Raw genomic sequence first — 22,950 nt, forward strand, 5'->3', positions numbered from 1 at the left:
TTTCGTTTCCTGTCGAATTTCCAATTCGTAGTTTCCCAACCTGCACTGATACTTCGTGAAATAAAAAATTGGCGAATTAAAAATATTTTTTTTCCGTCATTTCGTTAGACTCCAACGTTGCAAACTTGGAGCTCCATTTTGTTTTGCTCAACTGAACCTCGTGGACTCACGACTGCAGGGAAAATTGGACTCCGGAAATTCGCTGCCATTCATTCGGAGTGTTGCACCAACGAAAAAAGAGCCGATTTGGAGCGCAAGTTTAGTACAATTAGAATATGAAACAAAAAACAGAGAGACGGTGTGGCGCGAATGGAGTGAATGAAATGATGGTTATTCGTGTAAAATCCTTGAGCGTGTCAGCATTTGGAAATTGAATGGGATCCAACGGCCGGGTCGAAAATAACTTCACATCATAGAATAACTCGGATGAAATGGGCGAAAGTCCTTTTCGGTCTCTCGAACACACATTTTCAACTTTGAGAGCGAACTGTGCTCTTTGCTCGGGATTTAGCCGGCGTGTGTTCGTGTGTGTGTACGTTCGCATGTAAATGTCTGTTGACGGACGCGGCTGACGAGATATAACACCTACACTACGTGCGCGGAGTATTTTCATAATGAATTTACACGGTCTGCGTCCAGCGCTGAGGTCGGAAATTTACGGTCTATGACCGAAATAGTCGAAAACTCGTATATGCAGGATATTCGTGTACACGTTTTGGGGCATATGCGCGGCGCATATTCGTTGGGAAGTAAGACACGTAGGGAATGAAATACGACGGATAAATGGGGCCTAGTCCGGGGGCTTTCTCGTTGGGCTTAATCAGCCCAATTTCGGTGGGGATTCATGTTGACGAGCAATCATGCAAATCCGAAGAACCTGTAGAATTGGATGGAGCGAAAATAAGCGTCGAGGAATCGTGAGCGGAGTTTTCCGAACGGGAGATTTTTCCGTGGCCAATAACTCATGTGATTCCCTTTCCCATAACTCAGCAGGTGCCGCGCGAGAAGGAGACGAAATGGGGGATAAAAAAGCGCGGAAAAAAAAGGGAAGCGAGCACAGTAAATTCCGGTTACATAGTCGGCCAGGTTCTCGCACGAAAATGAGAACGAGAAGCAGGAGACGCCGCAGTTGAATCTCCAGCCACGAGAGAACCGAGCGGAAGCGCGAAACGGAAGTTGCATTTATTAAGGTTGTACGCGCTCGCCGAGAGTGCGGGCGAACCCCGGCGACGTGTTCATCCGCCATTTTTCATCCTCTTTCCCTTTTCCCTGCAAAAAGCACTGCACGCACAGCTTCCCTGTCACTTGGAACAAACGAGCTTAATGCCTCACGAATTCACCCACTTCGCCATCACATTTCCCATTGAAAAAGTCAAATAATCATCAAAGCGCAACGAAAACACCGGGCGAACGACGAGTCTCGAAGTAAATCAAGAATCAATCCACACGGAGAGACTTTCGAAGAAAAAATTACTATGTTCTTATAGTAACGCCCGACCACATCGATATTATAATAATAATCGCTACAGAGTGCGTCAAATAATGGAAAAAGTTTGGGGAATCATTACGCACAGTTCGTAGTAAATAACGCGCTGTACTGTATCAAAAATGAAAACTGAGCGAATTTTCATCAAAAACATAGTAAATAATGAAATGACTTGATGAAAATTTAGGAAATAACATAGCACTCTTTTACCGCACTGAATTTTGCTCAATAACATAACAAAATTCATGCGCCCACCAATTATATGAGGCGTTGCGAGTTGACACATAGTAAAATTTCAAACAATTTCTCCAGTCCAATTAACCAATTTTTAACATTTCGCCAAAGACGCGAGCGACATATTCGGATGTCATGACGCTGAAGTTTCCAACGTTGGAGTCCAACGAAATGATCTAAAAAAACTCTCAAATAATTCCAGTAAATCTCCAATTTTCTTCCCTGCCGAATTTCCAGTTCGTTATTTTTTAAGCCACATCGACAATTCGTGAAATAAAAAAATAATTAATTATAAATCTTTTTTTCGTTCATTCCGTTGAACTCCAACGTTGCAAACTTCAACGTCGTCGGATATCGATACACATCGTTCGATGTAAGAATATCGCAGAGCTAAATTTTTCCTGTCGTACTACATAGTAAAATTTGAGAGAATAACTGCTTCCGGCATCAAAAATGTAATAGAACGGCGATATAGAACAGTGCTGCTACAAAACATGGCAAATCTATCTAGCAAATTCATCCGAAATATTCGTATAAAAGTCTCTCCGTGCGTGCAGTATCCGCGCGATACATTGCAAAGCGAATTCCCAGCGACCCTGTCCGTCGCTAAAACCACGCCAAAAATGAGATGCCTCTGCGCGATCATAATCTCGAATCACGCGTCAATTTTCATCGATACGCTCGATCAATTCGCAACAACCGACGATTGCCATTTGAAGATGTAAATAGTCGGAATATCCCATGATCCCGATTCCTGCGTGTACGTCTCTGCAAATCCGTATATAATAAACCGTAGCAGCGTAAATTCGTGATGATCGTTCGCCCCATACAGACAAAGATAATATGCAGTCCGAACGTGGATTTATGTACACCGAGTCCGATCCATGTGAGCACTATTACAGCTACGAATCCGCATATATATAAACCGAGATATTTGTATGTACGTATACACATAGACATGCACATACATATATTAGATTCACATAGCGAACAAACAATTAATCAGCGACGTATACGCGTTTACAGGGCGCGGCAGGCGTGACTGATTCATTATGAGGCTGTAATTAAGTCCAGGTATTAGCATACCGACCTGCAGTGTACATGCAACCCTTGTCACTATCTCCCTCTCTCCCATTCTCTCTCTCTCTCTCTCTCTCTCTCCCTGCTTCTTCCTCCCATCCTCTCACTTCCTTGTATCTTTCTTCCTCACATTTTGCCCTCCTCCAGAGCTATCTGGGACTTGGCCCACCCGCAACATCCTCGGAGAATCTCTCCTCGCTGGAACTCGACTCGTTTCTCGCTCGCACTCGCTCTCCCTTCGTTTCTCATTTTCTCTCACGCGTCCTACTCGCTCGGGTTTTTTTCTCGTTTAGCCATATCCCATGTGCAAGGTGTGCGCACTATGCTAACGAGATCGCGATATCTGCTCACAGCTTCACGTACGTACAGCATACATCTTTGCTCGTGAGATCTCCTCGAATCTATATACGTGTATAAATACACGTGTATCTTTACATGTGGCCTCAGAAAAAGTTCACATTTGGCGAGCTCGTTGAGAACGTTGAGCAGTGTGGCCATTAAGGGGGAGAGAGCTGGGGAGGACCGCCAGCCGCAGGCGCGTATCTCTTAATTAAAGCCCGCGAGAAATCTCCTCTAGGACGAACTCGCCACCGCGGGTGTAGTTGTTATCAATTCGACTTTTGCCGAGTCCTCGAGATCTCGTGCTCGTTTTTTTATCCCCGTCTCGCTCTCTCCGCGTGGCCGAAGCTTTCTTCTTCCGCTACATGCTGGACTATGTGCCGCGCGGATAAAAGTGGAAAATGTTTCCATTAAGCCCCTCTATCGCAGTGAAAAAGAAAAATATCCCATTTAACGTTGGCGCGAGGTTGCATGAAATGTGCGAGCTTTTTTTTGCTTTTTCGGTTTAATGACTCGACCGAGGTGCTTTCTCGCAAGTTGAAGCTTTGATATCGTTGCGTGGGCACGAAGGGCAATCTTGTAATAATATTTTTTTTCCTCCTCCCCCCCCCCCCGGACACAGCATTTGCCTTCTTTACTGCCTCGTAATCTCGACGATTTTTTTTAATTAGTCAAATTTGTTACAATTCATTTTCGAACGCAGGGGAAAAAATGCTGCGAAATTGAATGAAATTGAAGACACGAAGCCGTGCAATTTTCGTACAAAAGTTTTCGAATGTACTAATTAATATTGCCCTCGACGAGATTAATTCAGGGTGGATTTCTCTCCCATTTTGTTGATTGCAGCGCTCTGAGGAGGAGAATGGAGGAGCTCGAGACGCTGGAGCGCTTCGACTGCCCCGAGTGCCCAGACCCGCCACCTGAGTTTCGGCTGCCGCCCCCGCCACGACCGCCCTTTCTCACGGAGGGCACTTTCTGCCCCGAGACGATCCCGGACCTCGAGGACTGCGGCGCTTTTCCGGTAAGTCATTATTCCATTCCTACCATTCCAAAAATTCTGATGGGCTCTTCCAGCAGGCAAACTGCGACGGAAAAATTTCGAGGAACCGGCGACGAAGAGCGTAGCCAAAATTTTGAAAATTCGTGTCGTTCCCCTTTCCAAATATCGCGCGGAAAAAAGGAGCAAGAAAATGACATTGATTTCACGCCCGCGCAGCACGCCAACATTTTTCCAACTCCATTCGGGGTATAATAATTAAAAGAATAAAAGACACCGGAGATAGAAGAACGAGGAAAAGCACTTCTCGATCCTCCAAGTAATTTCCTACCGATCCCAAGCGCTGATGCAGCTACGGAGAGCGTCTTATATACTTCACATTCTTCTCTCCCGATCGTTCCTTTTTTTAGTGCTATTCCACCCCCGACCAGAGACGCATCTCTTCCTTCCGGCAGCTTATCGATTCGGGAATTTTTCTCTCCCAGCTCTCTTGATCTCTTATACATTATTATGTGCACGTATATGTATACAACGCTCTCTATTTTTCACCCTCTATGCTGCGGGACGAACGAGTTATTTGTGGCCGGATTTATCGTGAGCGGAATACCCCGAGGGTAGCTCGGAATAAATACATCTATAGGGACGGACGCGCGTTTGACTGTAACTGTGCGAAGCTCGCGAATGGGGTGTTCTCGAGGCCCTTGGAGCGATTACCTGAGCTCCCTGACACTTCCGGCACAGCAGTTCTTGCAGTGGGCTAACTTTTACGAACATCAACGACCCTAATAAAGGAAGTAACTGCCCAAAGATGGACACTTCATATCGATAACTCCGAGTGTCATTTCTCTCCTCTTTTCTCTCGAGATAGCCATGGGCTTTATCCAAATTTCCCCAAAACTTTGTCAATATATATATACGATCGATAAGATGGGAGCAGAAGTTGGCCGCGTGTCCAAAAGTCCTTCCATTCGTGTTGTTCGTCCTCGTCGATTAATTAGGTCCCGCGAGTCGTCCCGCGCACTCGATCACGATCGATCAACGCGACGTCGATATCACGCGCTGCTTCCCGTCGTTACGAGTATCCGTTGATGCGCGCATGAATCTCGTGATGAGCTGTGTGTCCCAGCACAGAAATCAAACTGATCCCCGCGCCGCGATCGCAAGGACGAAGAAAAAGAAAATTTGCACAAATATAACGGGGGGAGCAGGATAAAGAGAAAGAAAATGAGCTTTTTACGAGCTCTCTTCCGTCCTCAATTTCAAAGAGTTCTCGATAGAATGTGCATGTACAACAGTGAAACTACGCCGATGTATTATATGTACGACGGCATCAAGGGGGAGGGGGCAGTCGACGGGGAGGGTCAGATCAATCAGTCGCTCGACAACGTGCACCGGCGTTTCTCTTCTGTATCGGATAGGATATTGCTTTGAAGAGTCCAGCCATAATAAGGATCTCGTTCACTCGAGGCTGAATGAACGGAAACTCGTACACAAGCGATTCCACAAACATTTGTGTGTGTGTGTGTGTGCGTAAATCCACCCGTCTGCGAATAGATGCACAAGGATTTGCTTGCGGAGGGACTTAAAATCGTCAACCCCTCAACATTATGCGATAGATTCTGCATAAATATACGTATATTCAGCCGTCATATTTGAATCCGAACTTGACCACACACGACAAATAGCCCATAAGCGTAAACGTAAATGTCACAAAGGGATTGAAATCCCGTTGGGATCTCGTGCTCGTACCCTCTTTTTAGGCCCGCGCGCACTCGCGCGTCAAAAGAGCGCGAACCTTTGGTTTCCCCTTCGGAAAAGGAAGCGTGGACGCGCATTTAGCTGGGAGTTTAAGGTCGCGGGGAGCGGAAAAATAAAATGAGGAATCGACGGATGATTTTTTTCTGGAAAATCGATTAGCGGGCTCGTTGCTTTTCTAGGGGGGAAAGACTCGAGGCGTCTTGTCACGATAAAAAACACATGGGTACAAACAAATTTTGGATGCCGCCCCGCAGCATCTCTGCGCGCATCTCTCAATCCGAAGGCTCGTGTGACACTTCTGTTTTTATTTATCCACCTCCGCAATCGAGCACGCAGTCTCGCATGTTTTGAGAGTTGTGTTGGCCCGTCGAGACGAGAGAAAGGGGCACGAGAGGGGGCGAAGAGTCGGGGCAGGAGACAGAGGAAAAGCTTCGCCACCCTTTCTCGAGCGGAATGCCTCGGTCGGTTCAACAAATTTGTTTGAACGTCGAAATAAATTAATCGCGATGTAAGCAGCCTTCAAGCTTTTCAGCCCGACGCACACATATCAGAGCTTACATAAATTAGTGCGTCTTGAACGACGGGACTGGAATACACTTGACGGAATTCTCGGGAACTGCTTGCCTCTGGTTTTCGTATATGGGATGAAGCAACGCAGATATCTCGAGAAATGGAAAGAAAATAAATGAACGACGAGGAGGGAAAAAGAGACGGGAAAAAGTTCTCTGCTCGTATAGCAATGATGACACGATATATACTGTTTCAGTTTTGTCTTTAACGCTTGTCAAGGGAAAGACACAGCAGAGAGACCTCGAAGAAGCGTATTTATCCTGACAGGCGCCATAGCACCGTTTCCTCTCCGTCTTTCAGCCTTCCTCTTTTTCTCTCTCTCTCTCTCTCTCTCGCCGACTCTTCCCTCTTCGTTTCTCCCCCCGGGTCGCCTTTGTTTTTCGATTTTTCGGCTCCTTTTTGTTTGGACTCAGCCATTTTTGTATTAGACATCGAGCAGCACACACGCGGGGCGTTCCTCCCGTTGAATCCACCACTCGCTTCGTATTCTTTAGACAGCGCGCTGCCCCTTTGCGCGACACCGCGGATAAAAACAGCGCGTACACACACCCAACTGTGCATGTTTTGGTCCACACATGGATCCCGGACTCCGAGAGACAAGACGCAGCCTCTATTAATAGCGAACACGTGTCATCTCTGGAGCGTCACAACCCGCGCGGCAACTCACCCATTATCGCCCGACAATTTTACATCATTACGCGTAATTGGAGACGCGAGCGAGAAAGAAAGAGACGGAAGGCTATTTATTCTCCGAAATCCGCAGGCATGGAAATAGGCTCGAGAAAACCTTTCTGAAATTCGACATTTAGATACGCGCTGAGAGAAAAATATTACGGGAATAAGACCGTCTTTTTGGGCACGCGAAACTGAACGAGAAGGGCTTAAAATTTCGAGGGAACGAGCGACGAATTTTCGGACTGCCGGGAGCATCAAAGTTTTGCTATTTTTCGTTGCTCTTCCAGCACCAGCAGGACCTTTCGCACACAATTTTAGGGAGGGATCGAATCTATTGAATCAAAATTCTATCAAAGTCAATGTTTCGTTAATGAAAAATTCACTTATTGTGACATTTTAACAGAAGTTTCACGGCAGCTCTGCTGCTGCTCTCGAGAGTGTCTATCCATTAATTAGCGAGGATAAAGTAATTGAATGTTCTACCAGATCCTTGATTATCGAGATGACAAGTGAACCGTTAATTAATCAAGACCCTTCGGATAATCAGTGATCACATGCACAGCAGCAGCAGCAGCAGGATCACTCGAATCTCACGAGCTTCGTGGTGCAATCAAGCTGATGAACGGAACTGTGCGAACAAGAATGTGGGAGTAGTTTGACGGGGAAAAAATAATAATCATAATGGCTATGCGAAAGAAGATGCAGACCGCGGAGTCACTTCAATTTCGAAGCAAGCAGTATGTGGGGTAATGAACGTGAGAATTCTTTGGAGTTAACTCGAGAGGACAGAGACTTTAACGATTTCGTGACTTTTTTTCGTCTCACATCTCTATGCACATTCCATAATTTTTCCAATTTTCTATCGAACTCGTGACATTCGTACAATCTTCGGGGGATGTAAAATCGTATTTTATGGGTGTCTAAATTCGGTCGATTTTTACTTGCTAATTAACGATATACAATCACTTTAAATTAATGTCAGAATTGTTAATTAAAATTTCATTCGTCCCTATGGAAATGGATCAAGAAAAAAGTCTTAAAAATGTGAGGCTACGACTGCTCATTTTACCAATTTCGTTCAATCTTTAACGTCATATATCTTTATTACTAGTAAGACTCGAATTTTCTCCCAGATCCCCATTATTATATATACTTCATTGTTATTGTGTACTTTTTCATAAACTTCGTATATGGAAAGATAAACAATTGTTTACGCGTAGTCCCTTTACCCCTGTGTATTTTTCTTCATATTTAAACACGTTTATTTAAATAACCGATAAGACGAACCCTTTAAAATTTGACATGCGTGTCAGTCGACTACCCATTTAAGCCTGTGCAAATTGCGCGACTTTCTTAAGAAAATCCTTTCGTGCGTGAACTACCTTAACGATCCAAATGTGAAAAATCAGCGTCAAAATCGGATCTCGCTTTTCAGCTGTCTTCGAACACATTTTCTCGTAGTTTTTTATTCCACTTTTTTTGCACAACTCTCTTTTCACGTTGAGCTTGCGGTGCGGTCTTGGTTATTGCGGGATTATTTCACTGCGTTCAAAGACTCGAACTCTCCCCTTTTCCTGTATCTCCCTCCCCCTCAGCCTTTCCCCGGCTCTCCTCCGTCCGTTTGGTCCAACTGCGTGAAATTGGAATTCTCATTTCCCTGTCAGATCCGTAACTCTCCCTCGGTGCGGCTTTAATCCCCCGAATGGTCCGCGCGTCTCGATTTCTCCGATGTGTATACACCGGGAGCAGCAAAAAAGGAAGCTCAGTTCATTAAATATGTAGCCGATGGGGTGTAAATTGCGTCGCGAATTTTGCCGATACTTTCGCGAGCCGCGAAATCGATTCCGATTTCTTGACTCGGCGGAATATTTCAATTGAAAAAAAGAAAAAAGCAAAAAAACACACACACACACACACACACACACATTATTTTGAAATATTTTTCGAATAAATTTCAACACGGCGAACTTCACGGATATACGCGGAATCGCGGCGAAAGCCACAATAATTCTTCCTGCCAGCACTTCCGACACCAAATGACTTTTAAATTTAGAAAAATCGAAGGGATTACCGGCTCGCACGTAATGCACGGTCGGGCACGAATCGATGATCTTGACTCGAACTCTCGACATCGAGAAAAGTACGTAATAAGCAGTAAAGCTCTGATGTATGCACGCGAAAGTGAGTGCATATACATGAAAAAATATATAAATATAAAAGCTGTGTATATCCACGTCTGGAAACGCGATGGCTGCACATGGCAACTCTCGCAGCGAGAGGGAGGGATTATATAGAAGCGAGCAAAAGTTTAGATTACCTCAACGGACATAATGCAAGGAGTACGCGCAGGCAATTGGACAAGTTTAGATTTGAATTATGCGAGTGGCACCCACGATACCATGCAGCTTTTGTGCCTTCGAGACTATCCAACGATTCCCTTTGCACAGAGACTTTACCTTTCGTACGAACACATGCATACACGCAGCTCGACGTTGCTAAGAAAACTGGCAATTCTGCAACGTGCTTTTTTCCAGACTTTCTTTGACCTATAGTTTGATGAAAGTTTATGAACCTTAATATTATCCTCCTCTGCAATTTGCTATCGTGCAGCTCTGTCATTTCGAGACATGCTTATCCGAAGATCGGGCTGACCCTCGTTTTCTCGATTTCCGAGAGCAGGAGAGCGGCATTTCTCCCGTCGCTCTTCCGTTTGTTCGCCGCGCTGGGTCGCGAATAATCGCAAGTTTTTAATTGGGACAATTGTACCAACTTTTTCCACTCGCGCAGAGTCGATACGCGAGGCCTTTTTCCCCAGGGAACTTTATTTCTGTATATCAGTTTGAAAAGTTGGCTGTACAACATTTCTCTCTCGTCCCTTTATTCCTGTGAGATAAAGTACTTCAAAGGGGTGTCGTACTCGTATTTTTCAGTGCATTACGCATCGCACGCGCGCACAGCCAAAGAAACAGGCGGGAGGGGTAAAGCGAGCAGGTTTATCGTGGAAATGGGAGCAGAAGGAGAATGAAGGAAAAAAGGAGGAAAAAAGGAGGAAAAAACGAGGAGAAGCGTGTAAAATATGCGGGTGTTGATAAAGGGATACGCGGAAGAGGGAAGGAGGGATGTAAGGACGAAGAAGTCGCGGGAGCTCGAGTTGATACGTTTTTATACCGGGCGAGTCGTGCCTCCATAGTATCTCTTTATTACGCCTGAGAATCCGCTTTGTTTCCGGCAACGTCTCGCGGGACATTCGGAAAGACTGCGAAAAAAAGGATCGGACGATGGACGAAACTGGGGAGAGAAAAATAAAATGAAAAATACATTAATACAGCTATACAAGTGTACGCTCGTACTCGCCCGGTGTACATAAAAATGTACATGGAATTCGTCGGAAATGCACAACAGCGTTGTCCACGAGAGGCGAGACTGCGAGAAGAGCGTCGAGAAAATGATATACATTTTTTGTCATTTTCCCATCTCCACCGATCGCGCCCTTTTCATCCTCTCTCTTTCTCGCTCTTCGCATTTCTCTTTCCTCTCTCTTTCATGGCGGATTTTTCTCCGCACTACCGTATTACTCAGTAGGTAGAAAATACGTACGGCATAAAAACAAAACGATTACAGATCGTGTATACAAACATAGAGACAACGGTGGGCTGGGTGCATGCACGTAACGGTGGGAAGTAAGCACTGTTGGATGGAGCGCGCGCGAGAGGCAAAAACAGGATAATCGCCGGGGATGCAGCGGCACGAAAAAAGTCTCGGTAATACTCCGGGATATAAAGAGTTAGAGCGAGAGAGAGAGAGAGAGGGAGGGAAAAACGATTGAAAATGTAGCGAAATACAAGAGGACAAGAGCGAGAAAAAAATGTGTACTTTCAAGTAGTCAAAAGTACGAGCGAGAGAGAAAAAACTCGGCGCTGTTTACACCTGCAACCTAATGTTTCAGTACCCACGAGTATATTCTCTTTCGAAAGCAATTCATTGGATCGAGAAAATAGGAATTTTGAATAAACGCAACAGTACACGCGAGTGGGATTATTCAGCTAATAATCGAACGCGCGCGAACGCTGACTAAAATCAACCCGCCCCTTCGGGAGTCGATACGTGACATTTTTTCGATCGAATCGTTATAAAAGTAACGCAACTTTTAGCTCTTTATTGGCTCCGTTAAAAATACCTTTCTCTCCGCCCATCTCATCCGCGTGCGCTCCTTTTCCCATTTCTAAAGGATTTAACTAATCGTTCGAACGTCATTGTGCCCGTCGCTTATCAACATATATTTTACGATTAAGTACGGTCGTTCCAACTTGGAGGCTGCTGTTATAAATTCACGCGTATATAACCGCAGCGCGGTCATGTGTGCAAAGCGATATAAAGCCCTAACGATACGCGTGTCCTGCTCCGCTATGATATATATTTCGTACATAAATCTAGATGTGCGTGCGCGTGTGCGTGCATGCGTGTGTGCTTGTGTAAATCCATAGGACAAAAGTAATCTATATATCGACAATATACTCCACGTATATTGTCGACACGAAGCTTAAAACATATATCAAACAGATTATAAGAGCATCGCAAGCGATTCATTAAGTAGAGATTCGGTGGAGATCGCAAGACACGAGCCTCCCGCTCCGGTCATCCATTCGGCGGTGTCTCAACTTTCGGATTTCACCCTGTACGTGCCAGCAAAACCACTGCGGCAACCCCCTTCGTATACACTTTGCTCGCGTCCTGAATCTTGCTACTTCGATTCCGAGCTCGATTCCCTTTTGTAAATAACTATTTGTTCCGGCAAGAAATGAGGATTTTTAAGTTTATTATGTCCAAAGCAATATATAGGAAATTCATTTATGCGATACACTTCTGTAAACTATGTTTATTACAGACTATTTATTCGTACCAAGAACTAAATTACACATGAAATATACTTAACCCTAGAACGCATGACTGGGGTGTGAGCACACCCCACGCGAACTTCAAACTACGCTCCCGTCCTAACAAGCGACATTATCGACTGATTATCGACGGATTTTTTTATATATAAATTCAATTGAAATTAGTTTTATCGTACCTCATTCTTTTCGTTATAAAAAAACGAAGAAAATGGTGTAGGATAAAGTCAGTTTAGCATCGTAGGACCCGGATTTATAAGCAGAAAAAGAGTGGGGTGCGTTCAAACCCCGGTCATGAGGTTGAGGGTATGAAAAAAGGCACATGAGGTGTAGGGTTAACTTCCTTTCCGCAGGTAGACATTTATTGTATTGACGATTGATATTTGGTATTCTCGTCATCGATGAGATTTTGTTGCTACACGAATAAAAAATCCGACTATCCAATTTATTTGTTATTTTTCACAAATCATGTTGGCTAGAGTCATAACACTTTTCAACGAATTTTGAGTTGTACTGAACTGACCAGTACGATTCGATTTACAATATATATCCATCACATTCTCAACAAAACCGTTTGGATACTTCGGTACTTGATATTCAAATAAATATATCGCAAATGTGTATGCGAATCAAGTAGAAATAAGCAAATGTTTCAAGTGCTGATCTTAGTTAAATCAAACATCATGAAAGTATCCACCAAAGACATTTGGTTGTTGCAGCGATTTCTTTTTACAGTGTAATTAATAAACAATTGTGCACGCCCCGATTTATATCGAGACCGCGTCGCGAAGCAGCGCAGGCATGAAAATCGCGATCGGTTCGATCCTCCTCCCACGACACCCCCACGGATTCAATATTTCCGTTAATTAATTGACTAATCTTCATGATCGTCGATGACACAAGAGCACATCTGATTTGAATTTTTCCCTCGGAATTTCACGATCGAACAATCTTCCAAATGCTCGCCACGAATTTCTGGAGCTAGCTCTCGCTATATAAATCATAATTCCTGGCTGCGGCTTCGAGTCTAGCGCCCTCATTCCCTCCCGCGATCTTGTCGGACCCGACGAATGCGAATCGAGCAGCGCTAGCCAGTAGTTTACCCTCGCTCGGTTCGGACCGTTTCGGCTTATATAGATATGACTCCCGACGACCGGAGCGGGCTTCCCGCGCCCGCAGTTATCGTTCTGCATAAATCAACGGCTAATCCGCGCGGGCTTTGCCTCCGAGACTTTCGTATATATAGCTCGTATGTGACATTCATATGTACGAGCAGGCTTCGGCTGCGTGTGCGGTTATGTGGGACAAGAACATGTCTCTCGTCGAAGCGTCAACCCCAATGTCTTTCGCGCCTACGCCACGCGGCTTTTTTCTCCTCGCGCTCTGATTGCTCTCGATCGGAGTAACATATTTGTGCTGAACGTTCGAGACACTCGCGATAGGTTTATTATTACCATTGTTACGTAACATTTCTCCTCGCGCGTCCGCCATCGAACATTAATCCGGATTTTTTCACCACTTCATTATCGACGGATTAACTCATATTTATTTCACTCCACTTTTCATTCCTCCTTTTATCCCGACCGTTGTGCCAATCGCTTAACGAATAACGCTCGCCGCCTCGTTGTAAATCCGAAGCTTTTCCAAACTCGACTCGTGTATTTTTATGCCGAGCACTCCGCGTTCGTTGCCGCTTTTAATAATCAGCGCACCAGTCGTTAACCAATCGTGAGTTACGCTCCTCTACTAATCCTCGGTACGCATTTATTATTCTCTATTTCAATTCCAACGAAAAAAATGAAACACATTTCGCTGAAACATCCGAATATTCCGTTGAACATAAGCTCAACCAAAAATTCTTGCTACACAATCAACTGTTTTTTTTCGGCTCCAATCAAGTTTCGTTTCGAAATAGCTTTTTTGCTATTCCCTCCAAATTCTGTTGCCTGGACAAAAAAATATATTCTACAAAAAGCACTTTTCCAACGTGCGGAGTTTACTGAACTAAACTCGACAAACTGACGAACGAAAACTTGACAAACTAGATGTTCGGCGACCCTCCACGAGTACTGGAAATTTCGCCGCGAACACGAAAGGACTCATCTGATCTGCGATTCCGACGTTTCCCCTTATTCCAGTTAACCTCTTTTTTCAAGTGTTTTTTTAAAGATCAGCGTTCATCATGACGCATTCGCACACACCTCCGCGGTGTTCCGACAGGCACAGACGTCGTACTAATATTATCGTTTAGCGGAGCAGCTCTCGATAAGTGCGCAATGCGAGTGTATTTTTTTCTCCCCGTTTCTCGTACGCAATTGTGAAACAATGCCAGCGCGGCAAGAGGAAGGAGGAAAGGGGTGCACGCTCGCTTAGAAAATGCAGTTTGCACACGTGTGGTATGTACACTTGGTGGAACAATGCGCGTGCACGCGCCATGGATTTTCTATGTCTGCTTTGATTTTTTTGCCTCGTTTCCTCTTGTTTCTCGCCCGCGTTCGGTCTCACTTGACGGTACAAGCCTCAGCCCTCGTGTGCCGCTCCGCTCTTTCCTTTTTGGACGTGCCTTTTCGTCGCTTTTCGTCGTATAGGCCTCTACTACGTGGCGCAGTGCGGTGCAACCGGATTATAATTAGAGCTCCGCGGGCCGGTGTGTGGCGTACGACAACACTGCGAGAGCAATGGATCTACGAAATACAAACGCCCCGAATCACACACGGTGCTCGTCCCGATGCGAATTCCAGTTGGATGAATAAAAGACAGCGGTGAGCGAAGAAATATGGATTCACGATCCTCTCGTATGCGGAGTGAAAAGTTTCGTCAAAATTACCGAGGCTGCGAAGCGAATTTTGAGCGAAGTCTATTTCGTTGCTTAAAAACTGTTTAGCGGCACAAATTATTCGTCGAATATCGCACTCGATATCGTTGAATTAGCGCAAAATATTTTTCATTCGATGAAATAAATGTTTGACGGGCGGTTGAACGTCGAGATTCCACGAGACCGTTTGATTGATTCGATCGAGATTCTCTTTCGCCTCGGTATGTACTCCGGGGGAGGGATATTTGCATTCCGCGGTCGCTAAAAAAGGTGACAAATGCCAGAAATCTATTGGAAAACTGGAATAAAATGGAATGCTTCCCGCTGAGCTCTCGCGTACAGGATTTCAAAGATTTTTTCCTCAATTTATTTGGGATTGTGCAGTACCCTATACTAGCGGGTTTTATTACAATTGCGAACATATTTTGTTTCTTCATCGTTCGCGTAGCTCCTTCATCCCGACTTTCTAGACGCGACGAGATTTAAGCCCCGGGTTCGTGGAAGGAGCCAAAGTTCGTTTATCTCTCGAAAAATCTCAGGAAATGCGGGCTTCGCTGCGACGTTTCGAGTCTCGGAATGTTTTTTGCTATACTGATTGTTAAACTTTGTATATATTTTATGCTACCTCGAGCTCCGGCACGCTCCGAGCCCCGCTCGTCATCTCTGTCTCATTCCGAGACTTTCTCGAGTGCATCAAACCAGCGGCACAAGGCTAAAGCGCTTTTCGAATATCGTCATAGGGTTAGGGGCAAAGCAGGGTGCGGCAGCGAAGAAACGAAGATAACCATTTTTTTTTATACTCCGCTTCGCGGCAAAAAACGGTGAAAGAGAAAACTCTCGAGAGCTCGCTATTGCTTCGAGGATTTCCCGACGATACTTGCAGCTATTTTTTAATATATACGCACACTTCGGAGCAACATCATCCTGGCAATAAAATTGTGTATCGAAAATCCGCCGCGCTTGGAGATTCAGCCAGCAGGCGCCCGGATAACCGAGGCCGCGAGTGTTCTATTCCGTTTCTCAGAATATAAAATAACTTCTCGATATTTGAATTGAGAATTCCAATTATTAAATCCTTCGCCACATTGTACTCTTCTCGTCGAGCGAAGTCTCCGAGAATATCCCCGAGTCTGTAACCTCCGCGATGATTGACGGACGGGCATTTCTTCTCTCCACCGATAAGCAACAATTATTGCGTACAAGAGTGAGAAAGGGCGCGAGAGGGAAAAGGCGTAAAAGCATTACGAATATTGCGGATCGTCGATCCTCACCCGCGACCTCGGCCTCTCAGTCGATGAACGAGTTATCGGAAAAATACGAGTTAATTGGTAGAACGAGAAATACGAAAGGCACTTTACTTTTTTCCTCCAGCCACTACATTTGCGCGTCGTAAAGGTGATGAAGCTAAATAAACACGAGGAACGCAAGCAGGCTCTGGATTCCGCCCTGAATTATCAGAATTTCATAACGTTCAGTCGGTTATATTTTACATCGTGAGCTAAACGCTAAAAAATTACGGAATTTCCGCTATAACCCGCTTGATTTCTCTCTCATCCTTTTATCGGCTGCTTCGACTGCAATGAAAACATTGGAATCCAATTGCAATTTCGAAATGGAACGATTCATTGATGCTAATTCGTCGCTTGGCTAAGAAAATTCGACGAAAAATTCATTTTCCTCGTTATTTTTTGACAAGAGCGTTTTGCCAATTTTCCGCGTCATTTATCCACTGGAATTCTACTCTAATTTATGGCTCTCCCGCTTCTCGGAAGAGGAAAACAATCGAATGAAAAAATAATGAAACGGATTATGATATTAATGAACGTCTCGTTCGTCGCTCGATTCGCCCTCGTCTCGTACGTACGTGACGCATTAGAGCTCACGCTTGGAAAGGCAGTTACATTGAGAGCATTCACTTTCGACGACCCCGGAGCCAATTAACCTTGTATAATTAATAACGCATCCCGAGGAAACAACTACAAGTGTGGTGCGGCGTCGCCGAAGCTCTCGAGACACTCACTCACACCGATCAAAATCCCCGCGCTGATCAGAGTACGCCAAGCGCATTAACCCTCGTCCAATAACACGAGAGATCGACGGCGATAAGAAGAGAACGACGAGATGAGGCAACGTACACAAACGCTATTTCCTATTTTCTGATTAATCTGGCGTGTACCGCAAGCGATCGGCATCTCCTTATAAATCACTTAAAAGTACGAGCGTCGGTTTTATCGACACTTCAAATCGAAGAAAAGTGTGTGTAAAAGTTGATCAAAATTACAAAAAACAATGACAAAGAAGGCAAAAAAAAAAAATACGTCAACGATAAACGTGAGTCGAGCACGATTTTCAACGTCGAATCAAAGCATTTCCTTCCCGATGAACCCATTCTGACCGGAATAACAGCGAGAGTGGATAAACATAAACAATTTTTTAATGACGACAGGCGACTTCGGCTGCCCCAAATGTCAAGGACGCGGATTCGAAAAATGAATCCTCTCAAGCCTGAGAGCTGTTTTACGACGCGAGCAGCAGGGCGAGCTGAAATAAAAATCGTTGCATTCTGCGATAAGCCAACACGCGGGCGCATACAACGCACTCGGAGCCGAGCCAAAGTATCATCTTTTTATTCTACCTCATTCACGAGGAATCATTCCACACACGCGAGCGCCTCCAATCGTCGGTTTTCACATTTTCTCTATCCATCCGCCTAATTACTGCTGACGAACTTATACAATTACAATTCACATGATTATGCTCCTTTCAGCGACGAAAAATTGACTCTCGTTACAGTGCGTTTCTCGTCACTTTTCACGCCATCTTCACTGTAAAGGCGATACGCTTTTTACTCGCATGGGATCGTTCAGGTCGAATCGACCGCTCTAACTTTCGCCTCAAAAACCAACAAAAGTTGGAGATCCCACGTGCAACGCCATCGCGATTGATACGACACGCTGAAGGAATCCTAGTTTCCTCCAATTTCCCTCGAATTTTCTTTCCCAATAAAAAAAAACAAGCAAAATATTCAATTCCGCACTCATATATTTTCAGCCTGAAACGAATTCGTGGATAAAAAATAACACAATAAAAAATGCGATCTTGCATGGAAGTGGCGAAAAAAAAATCTCCGTGTCTCGGGTTTTCTTCATTGTCAAGCCGTGTGCGTACGAATGAGTTCTTTCTCTGCCCCTTTTGCCAACTCCTAAACCATTATGTGTGTAGGACACACGGTCTGCATCCTCGACGGTCTGTTTTCTGCTTTCTTTTTTCCTTTATTTAACACCGCTACTGTACGCCATGTTTGCTCTTTTATATCTTCTTTGCTCTACTCGAGCACGAGTTTTTAATTATTACCGTGTAAAAAACGGAGTTATTTTCGCCATAGCACTACAAATTTCTCTTACGTTCGTATATGCATGTGTGTCTGTGTGTGTGTGTGTGTCCGCGTGCGCGAGTGCGGAACATTCCGAATGTAATTCGGCCAACTGGGTCGACCGGGCAAGAGCGAGAAAGAGGGGACGAGAAATACGAAGAAAAAAGGCAAAAGTTGAAGAGTTGTGTTGAGCACCGTTGCTCGTTATACGCAGCCTCGTGTCGACGCACCCATGTAACCATTTCCACCCCGCCTCAGGGAATGTGCAACTTTTTTTCCACTTTTCATTTTCATTTTCCATCTTCTCCGAACGAAATTTCTCAATGCACTGACCTCGGGGCTCTTCGTGAGCGCGCATTATCCCGAGAACTTGAGGAAATCTCATTGAAAATTACGATGAATTTTCGAATTGTGGAGAAATCGATCTAACGCTGTTTGCGAGAAAAAGAAGCTTTTTCTCGAGATTTTTTTGAGCGTAGTGCGACCTCCCCAGGGACTGATCCAATCTCGTTTGCTCGTTGACCGTCGTACTTTGCTTTGATTTTTCCCGGTCATTTGTGAGCATTCGACTGTATAACCGCGGCTGTATCCGATGATGAGCAAAGCAAGAGACCACCGAAAGACTCGAAATAGATAAATAAAGTTTAAAATTGAAGCCACGTATACAGGAGAGAAGATGAAGTTGGAACATCGAGGCTTTTCGGAAGCCTGAGGCTAGAAAATAACGCCGGGTCCCTTGATTGGCTTGCCCTCTCGACGGATTCATGGATGCGCGTAAAATAATATCGAAACTCCACGAAAAACATTGCACGAATCTTCGATCGACCTGTGCAGTTCTTTGGGAGATCCATTTTTCCGATTCTACTAACGAGGGCTAACAAACAGAGAACGAACGAAAAACAAAAGCGTGAACGAAAATTTCATCGCATTCGAAAGCGCATAATAAAAATAGAATACACGCTACCTCTCAATCTTCAAGTATTCGTATATAACCAAGTTTTCCAGCGAACGCAATTGCAACTAACGTGCTCAGAATCGTGGAACATGCTGAAATAATTGAAACCTCAACACACAGCTTTGGTGGTCCGTCAACCGTTTTTCTAATTCCATCAATTCCTGCTGTTTTTTATGCTCGCGATGAGTAGCTTATTTGAAGTGACGGAAAGACCGAGGAATGTTTAGGTGAGCTGCGAGGAACGAATCACCGTGTAAAAACAAAACGGCCGCGTTCAAAATTAATTGTCGGGTCGAATAGCCTTTAGAAGTTACAGATTTAAGCAAAACGAACCTCACCGCATTTGAATAGGCTATCAGACCGATCAGAAATCTTGCTTTCGTGGCAACTCTCACTCTCTCATCCTCTCTTTGAAACCCTCAACACACGAGCCCTTTACAACAGTGATATATAACTATACGTATAAATGACGTCACGTTCAATAGCGCAGAGAACGTATACGTTCCCTAGGCTCTCCCAGGTACCCATCCAAGACCTCAATTTTCCTTCCCTCTCGGCTCCCTCCCACCGACTCCGCGCCTTTCCCTCTGCTCCTCGTCGTCTTCTCTCTTCCTCTTCACCCTCTTGGCTAGAAATTAATGCCACTTCTAACTCCGTAGACACGACCACTCGAAAACTTAACCGCCTCTGCTCTTCGGAGCTTCTAGGTTTCTGTGCGAGGCCTCGGGGACCGCGTCATCCATTTTCTTCTGACGTGAGAAGAGCAAGAGAGAGAGAGAGATGAGGAATGCAAGTAGAGATGTGATCGGAGAAAGACAAAAGCAATCGGGAGAATTAGGCAGTCGGAGGGAAATAGGAAGGAAGATACAGCGGGTAATCTGTTTGGGAAAGTGCAGAATTCGTAACCCAGTAACCGCGCTGTCTGAAGCCGAGGTGCTCGTTTGCTCGGTGAAGTTTTGTATCGAGAAGTGTTTAACCGGTGCGAGATTCTCGTCTGATTTTTGACTCGTGTGTGAGGAAAAAGACTGTGGAAATTCGTCTCGTTTGAGGCAGCCTTTTCCGGTTGATTGTTCGCGCGAGCGTGGCCGCGTTCCATTCTGACGATAAATCATCGATAACGCAGATTGAGTGCTCCGCGCTTGCAGAGATTCCTAATTGCTCCAACAATATTGATTCCGCATGAAATGATAATGCAATCGATGCGCGTCCATCACACGAACAACGATACATCACCGCGTATTTAATCATCGAATTCTATAGCTCAGCGAATCCCCACCAAACTCGTATAAATCCTCGTCGATGACGAGCACAATCCCATATTCACGGGTGAAAATCATTGCGATTATTTCTCTCGAGCAGGCGGAGCTCGATTTTGGGGTCGAGAACAAAAAGCATTGGGCGCACCGGGAACCCGTTTGACGTTGTTTCATCCGCAAATGACCGCTGTGCGAGAAAACATCATTTTTCGATAAATCGCTCCAACGAATAATAATGGTGAAAAAACGGGGAAAAAGGATTTCTGATCGAGCACAAGTGGTGGCATAAAAAAGTGGAAAAATATATATCTCGATTGACGAATTTTTCGTGCTTTTTCATTTTTCTCTCCCTTTTCTTTGCTCTCACAGGAGAAAACCCGCGCGACGTCAGAACTCATTCTCTTTCTCCCTGCTGCTGCTTTTCTTATTTACCGTTTGATTCTCACCCATCACCATGGATTTTCCCCGCTCCTCACCCTCCTCCGCCAGCCCTTTCTTGCTTTCACCCTCGTGTGCCCCGCTTCAACCCCGGAAATACCCGCGTTTCCAGATTAAAGGGAGAACGGCACTGCCGCCTCCCTCACCTGCTTCCTCTAACGACTCGTATGTATGACTCGAAACACACCCACCATTCTGCGGTTATATTCGCGAAACACCGCGGCTCTTCCCCTTGCACTTCTCCGCCCCCTCCTCGTTCTCCTTCGTGTCTTGCTTCGCCAACAAAACCCTGCCAGATAATCCCACACGCAGCCTCCACATGACAACTCGAGCTTACTCTCATTTTCGCTATTTCCACTTAGCAACGAGAGCTTTCTCAATTCTCTGTCTCTCGTGTCCATATCTCTGTTCTTGTAATCTTTACTCCAGATTTTTTTTTCATCATCAAGATTGCGTGTTTTATTTGGAAGCGCCGCGTAAATGTTCGCCTCGCATGCACATGTTTCATTAAATCCGACCAAAAGTTGGTAGAATTTTCTAATTAAATGGAAACGATTCATAAAATTGGATCGCTTCTTCGTTCCATAACGCGCGGTTTTTAAACACTTTTTTTTCAACGGAAATACTTTTAATTGAAAAATGATAATTCACGGCGTTTTTTTTTCTCTTTTAGAAATTCTTGCGGTTTTTCGCCGTTGTAGTTTCGCCTCATTTTTTGTATTTTTTTTTTTTTAAATTAATATCGTACCGTAATTTTTATAATTTCTTCTACACGTGAAACACGAGTTTGTGCATTGTTCGAAGTAACTCGGTCAAGTAGCGCACGCATTCTATATACAACGTGTCTAAAGATTCATTGCTGCAAATGAGAGATTCGCAAAGGTTATTCGCGCATACATGTGTATATACGCGCACGTATTCTACTCGATTTCATTCTCGCCCTTGGAAAAGGGATTTCGTGGTTTTAGCGCAAATCCCACCGCGAACAACGCTGCTTGCCCCTTCGGCTGGCAACGCGTTTGTTATACGCGCAACACGTAATTCACCCTTTCTGCTTTACCGAGAGCCTCTGCGAACTCCTCGGCTCCGGGTACTTCCTCTCTAAAGTGCAACGGAATCCACAAAGCAGCCTTAGATACTCTAGAACTGAAATATTTATATACGTCTACATATATCTTGGAAACTGTACGATTGAAGCGAAGACAGCAACTTGTTAACCGGAAGTATTCATTTATCCAGGTTTGCGGTGCACCCGCGTTATTCCAACTTGAATTTTCCAGCACGCAAGCGCTCGTTGAACTTTTCATTCCTTCGAAAACGTTTATTCATTCGATATGAGCGAGTACGTATAGTCGCGTTTTCAGCGTTTGTTCAACCTTTTGAAATGGTCGCTGCCGCGCTGGTACGAATCGTTACGGCAAATTGGATAAGATGCCAAAAGCTTCTGATTGGCATTGAACAATGTCAAGAATCATCGATCGAAGATGCGAATTCAATGAACGATTATAACTTTATTCGCGATTATGTGCATTGAGGTTCAGTACGATACGACAAATTTAGTAAAATCAAATAACGAGATCTGGACTTTCGTGAAATCGCAGTGTTCCCATTGACATTCGACAGGCTAAACGCGTGGCTAAATAAAATGGAAAAATCGAGGGAAGAATCGTTGAAAACTTAACGCGATGACGCAATAAAGGCCTGTGAAAATGCACTTTCCGTACGATACTCTTATTACCCACACTCTTTTTTCCACTTTCAGTTTACACTCCGTTCGCTTACACGTGTGACTTCGCCCTACTGATTCACTCGGGGTAATAAAGTGAAATGACAAAGATTTGTACTGCAGAGTGTGAAAGCTTCGACGACGTGCATCACTGTCGAAAATTGAAGGGCATTTTCTCTCTCTCTCTCTCTCTCTCTCTACCACTTTTTCCTGATGGAAGTCGATGTTCCATGTGAGTTATATATCGTTCCGTTTCGAATATCAAAAACAATTGGTGCGTCGAAAAAAAGGAAGGCGCGAGCGAGGCGGACGGGGAGAAGGGATTTCACGAAGCCCGCGGGAGCGACGAAAAGGGC

General features: G+C 44.7%; 1 protein-coding gene across 6 annotated transcripts in view; it reads left to right on the forward strand.

Annotated features, from left to right (window-relative positions):
* Window positions 1-22,950, forward strand: part of pxb — a 289,206-nt gene that overhangs the window by 211,208 nt on the left and 55,048 nt on the right. For 5 of the 6 annotated variants that reach the window (XM_043416385.1, XM_043416383.1, XM_043416386.1 and 2 more), the window contains one exon: window positions 3,986-4,160. In XM_043416385.1, coding sequence (XP_043272320.1) covers window positions 4,002-4,160 — 159 coding nt within the window. In that variant the 5' untranslated portion in view covers window positions 3,986-4,001. Of the gene's footprint in view, window positions 1-3,147; window positions 3,160-3,985; window positions 4,161-22,950 lie in introns of those variants that run through there. The other variant, XM_043416389.1, reaches the window with a different exon arrangement.

This window comes from Venturia canescens, chromosome 4, assembly GCF_019457755.1.
Source record: "Venturia canescens isolate UGA chromosome 4, ASM1945775v1, whole genome shotgun sequence".
NCBI lineage: Eukaryota > Metazoa > Arthropoda > Insecta > Hymenoptera > Ichneumonidae > Venturia > Venturia canescens.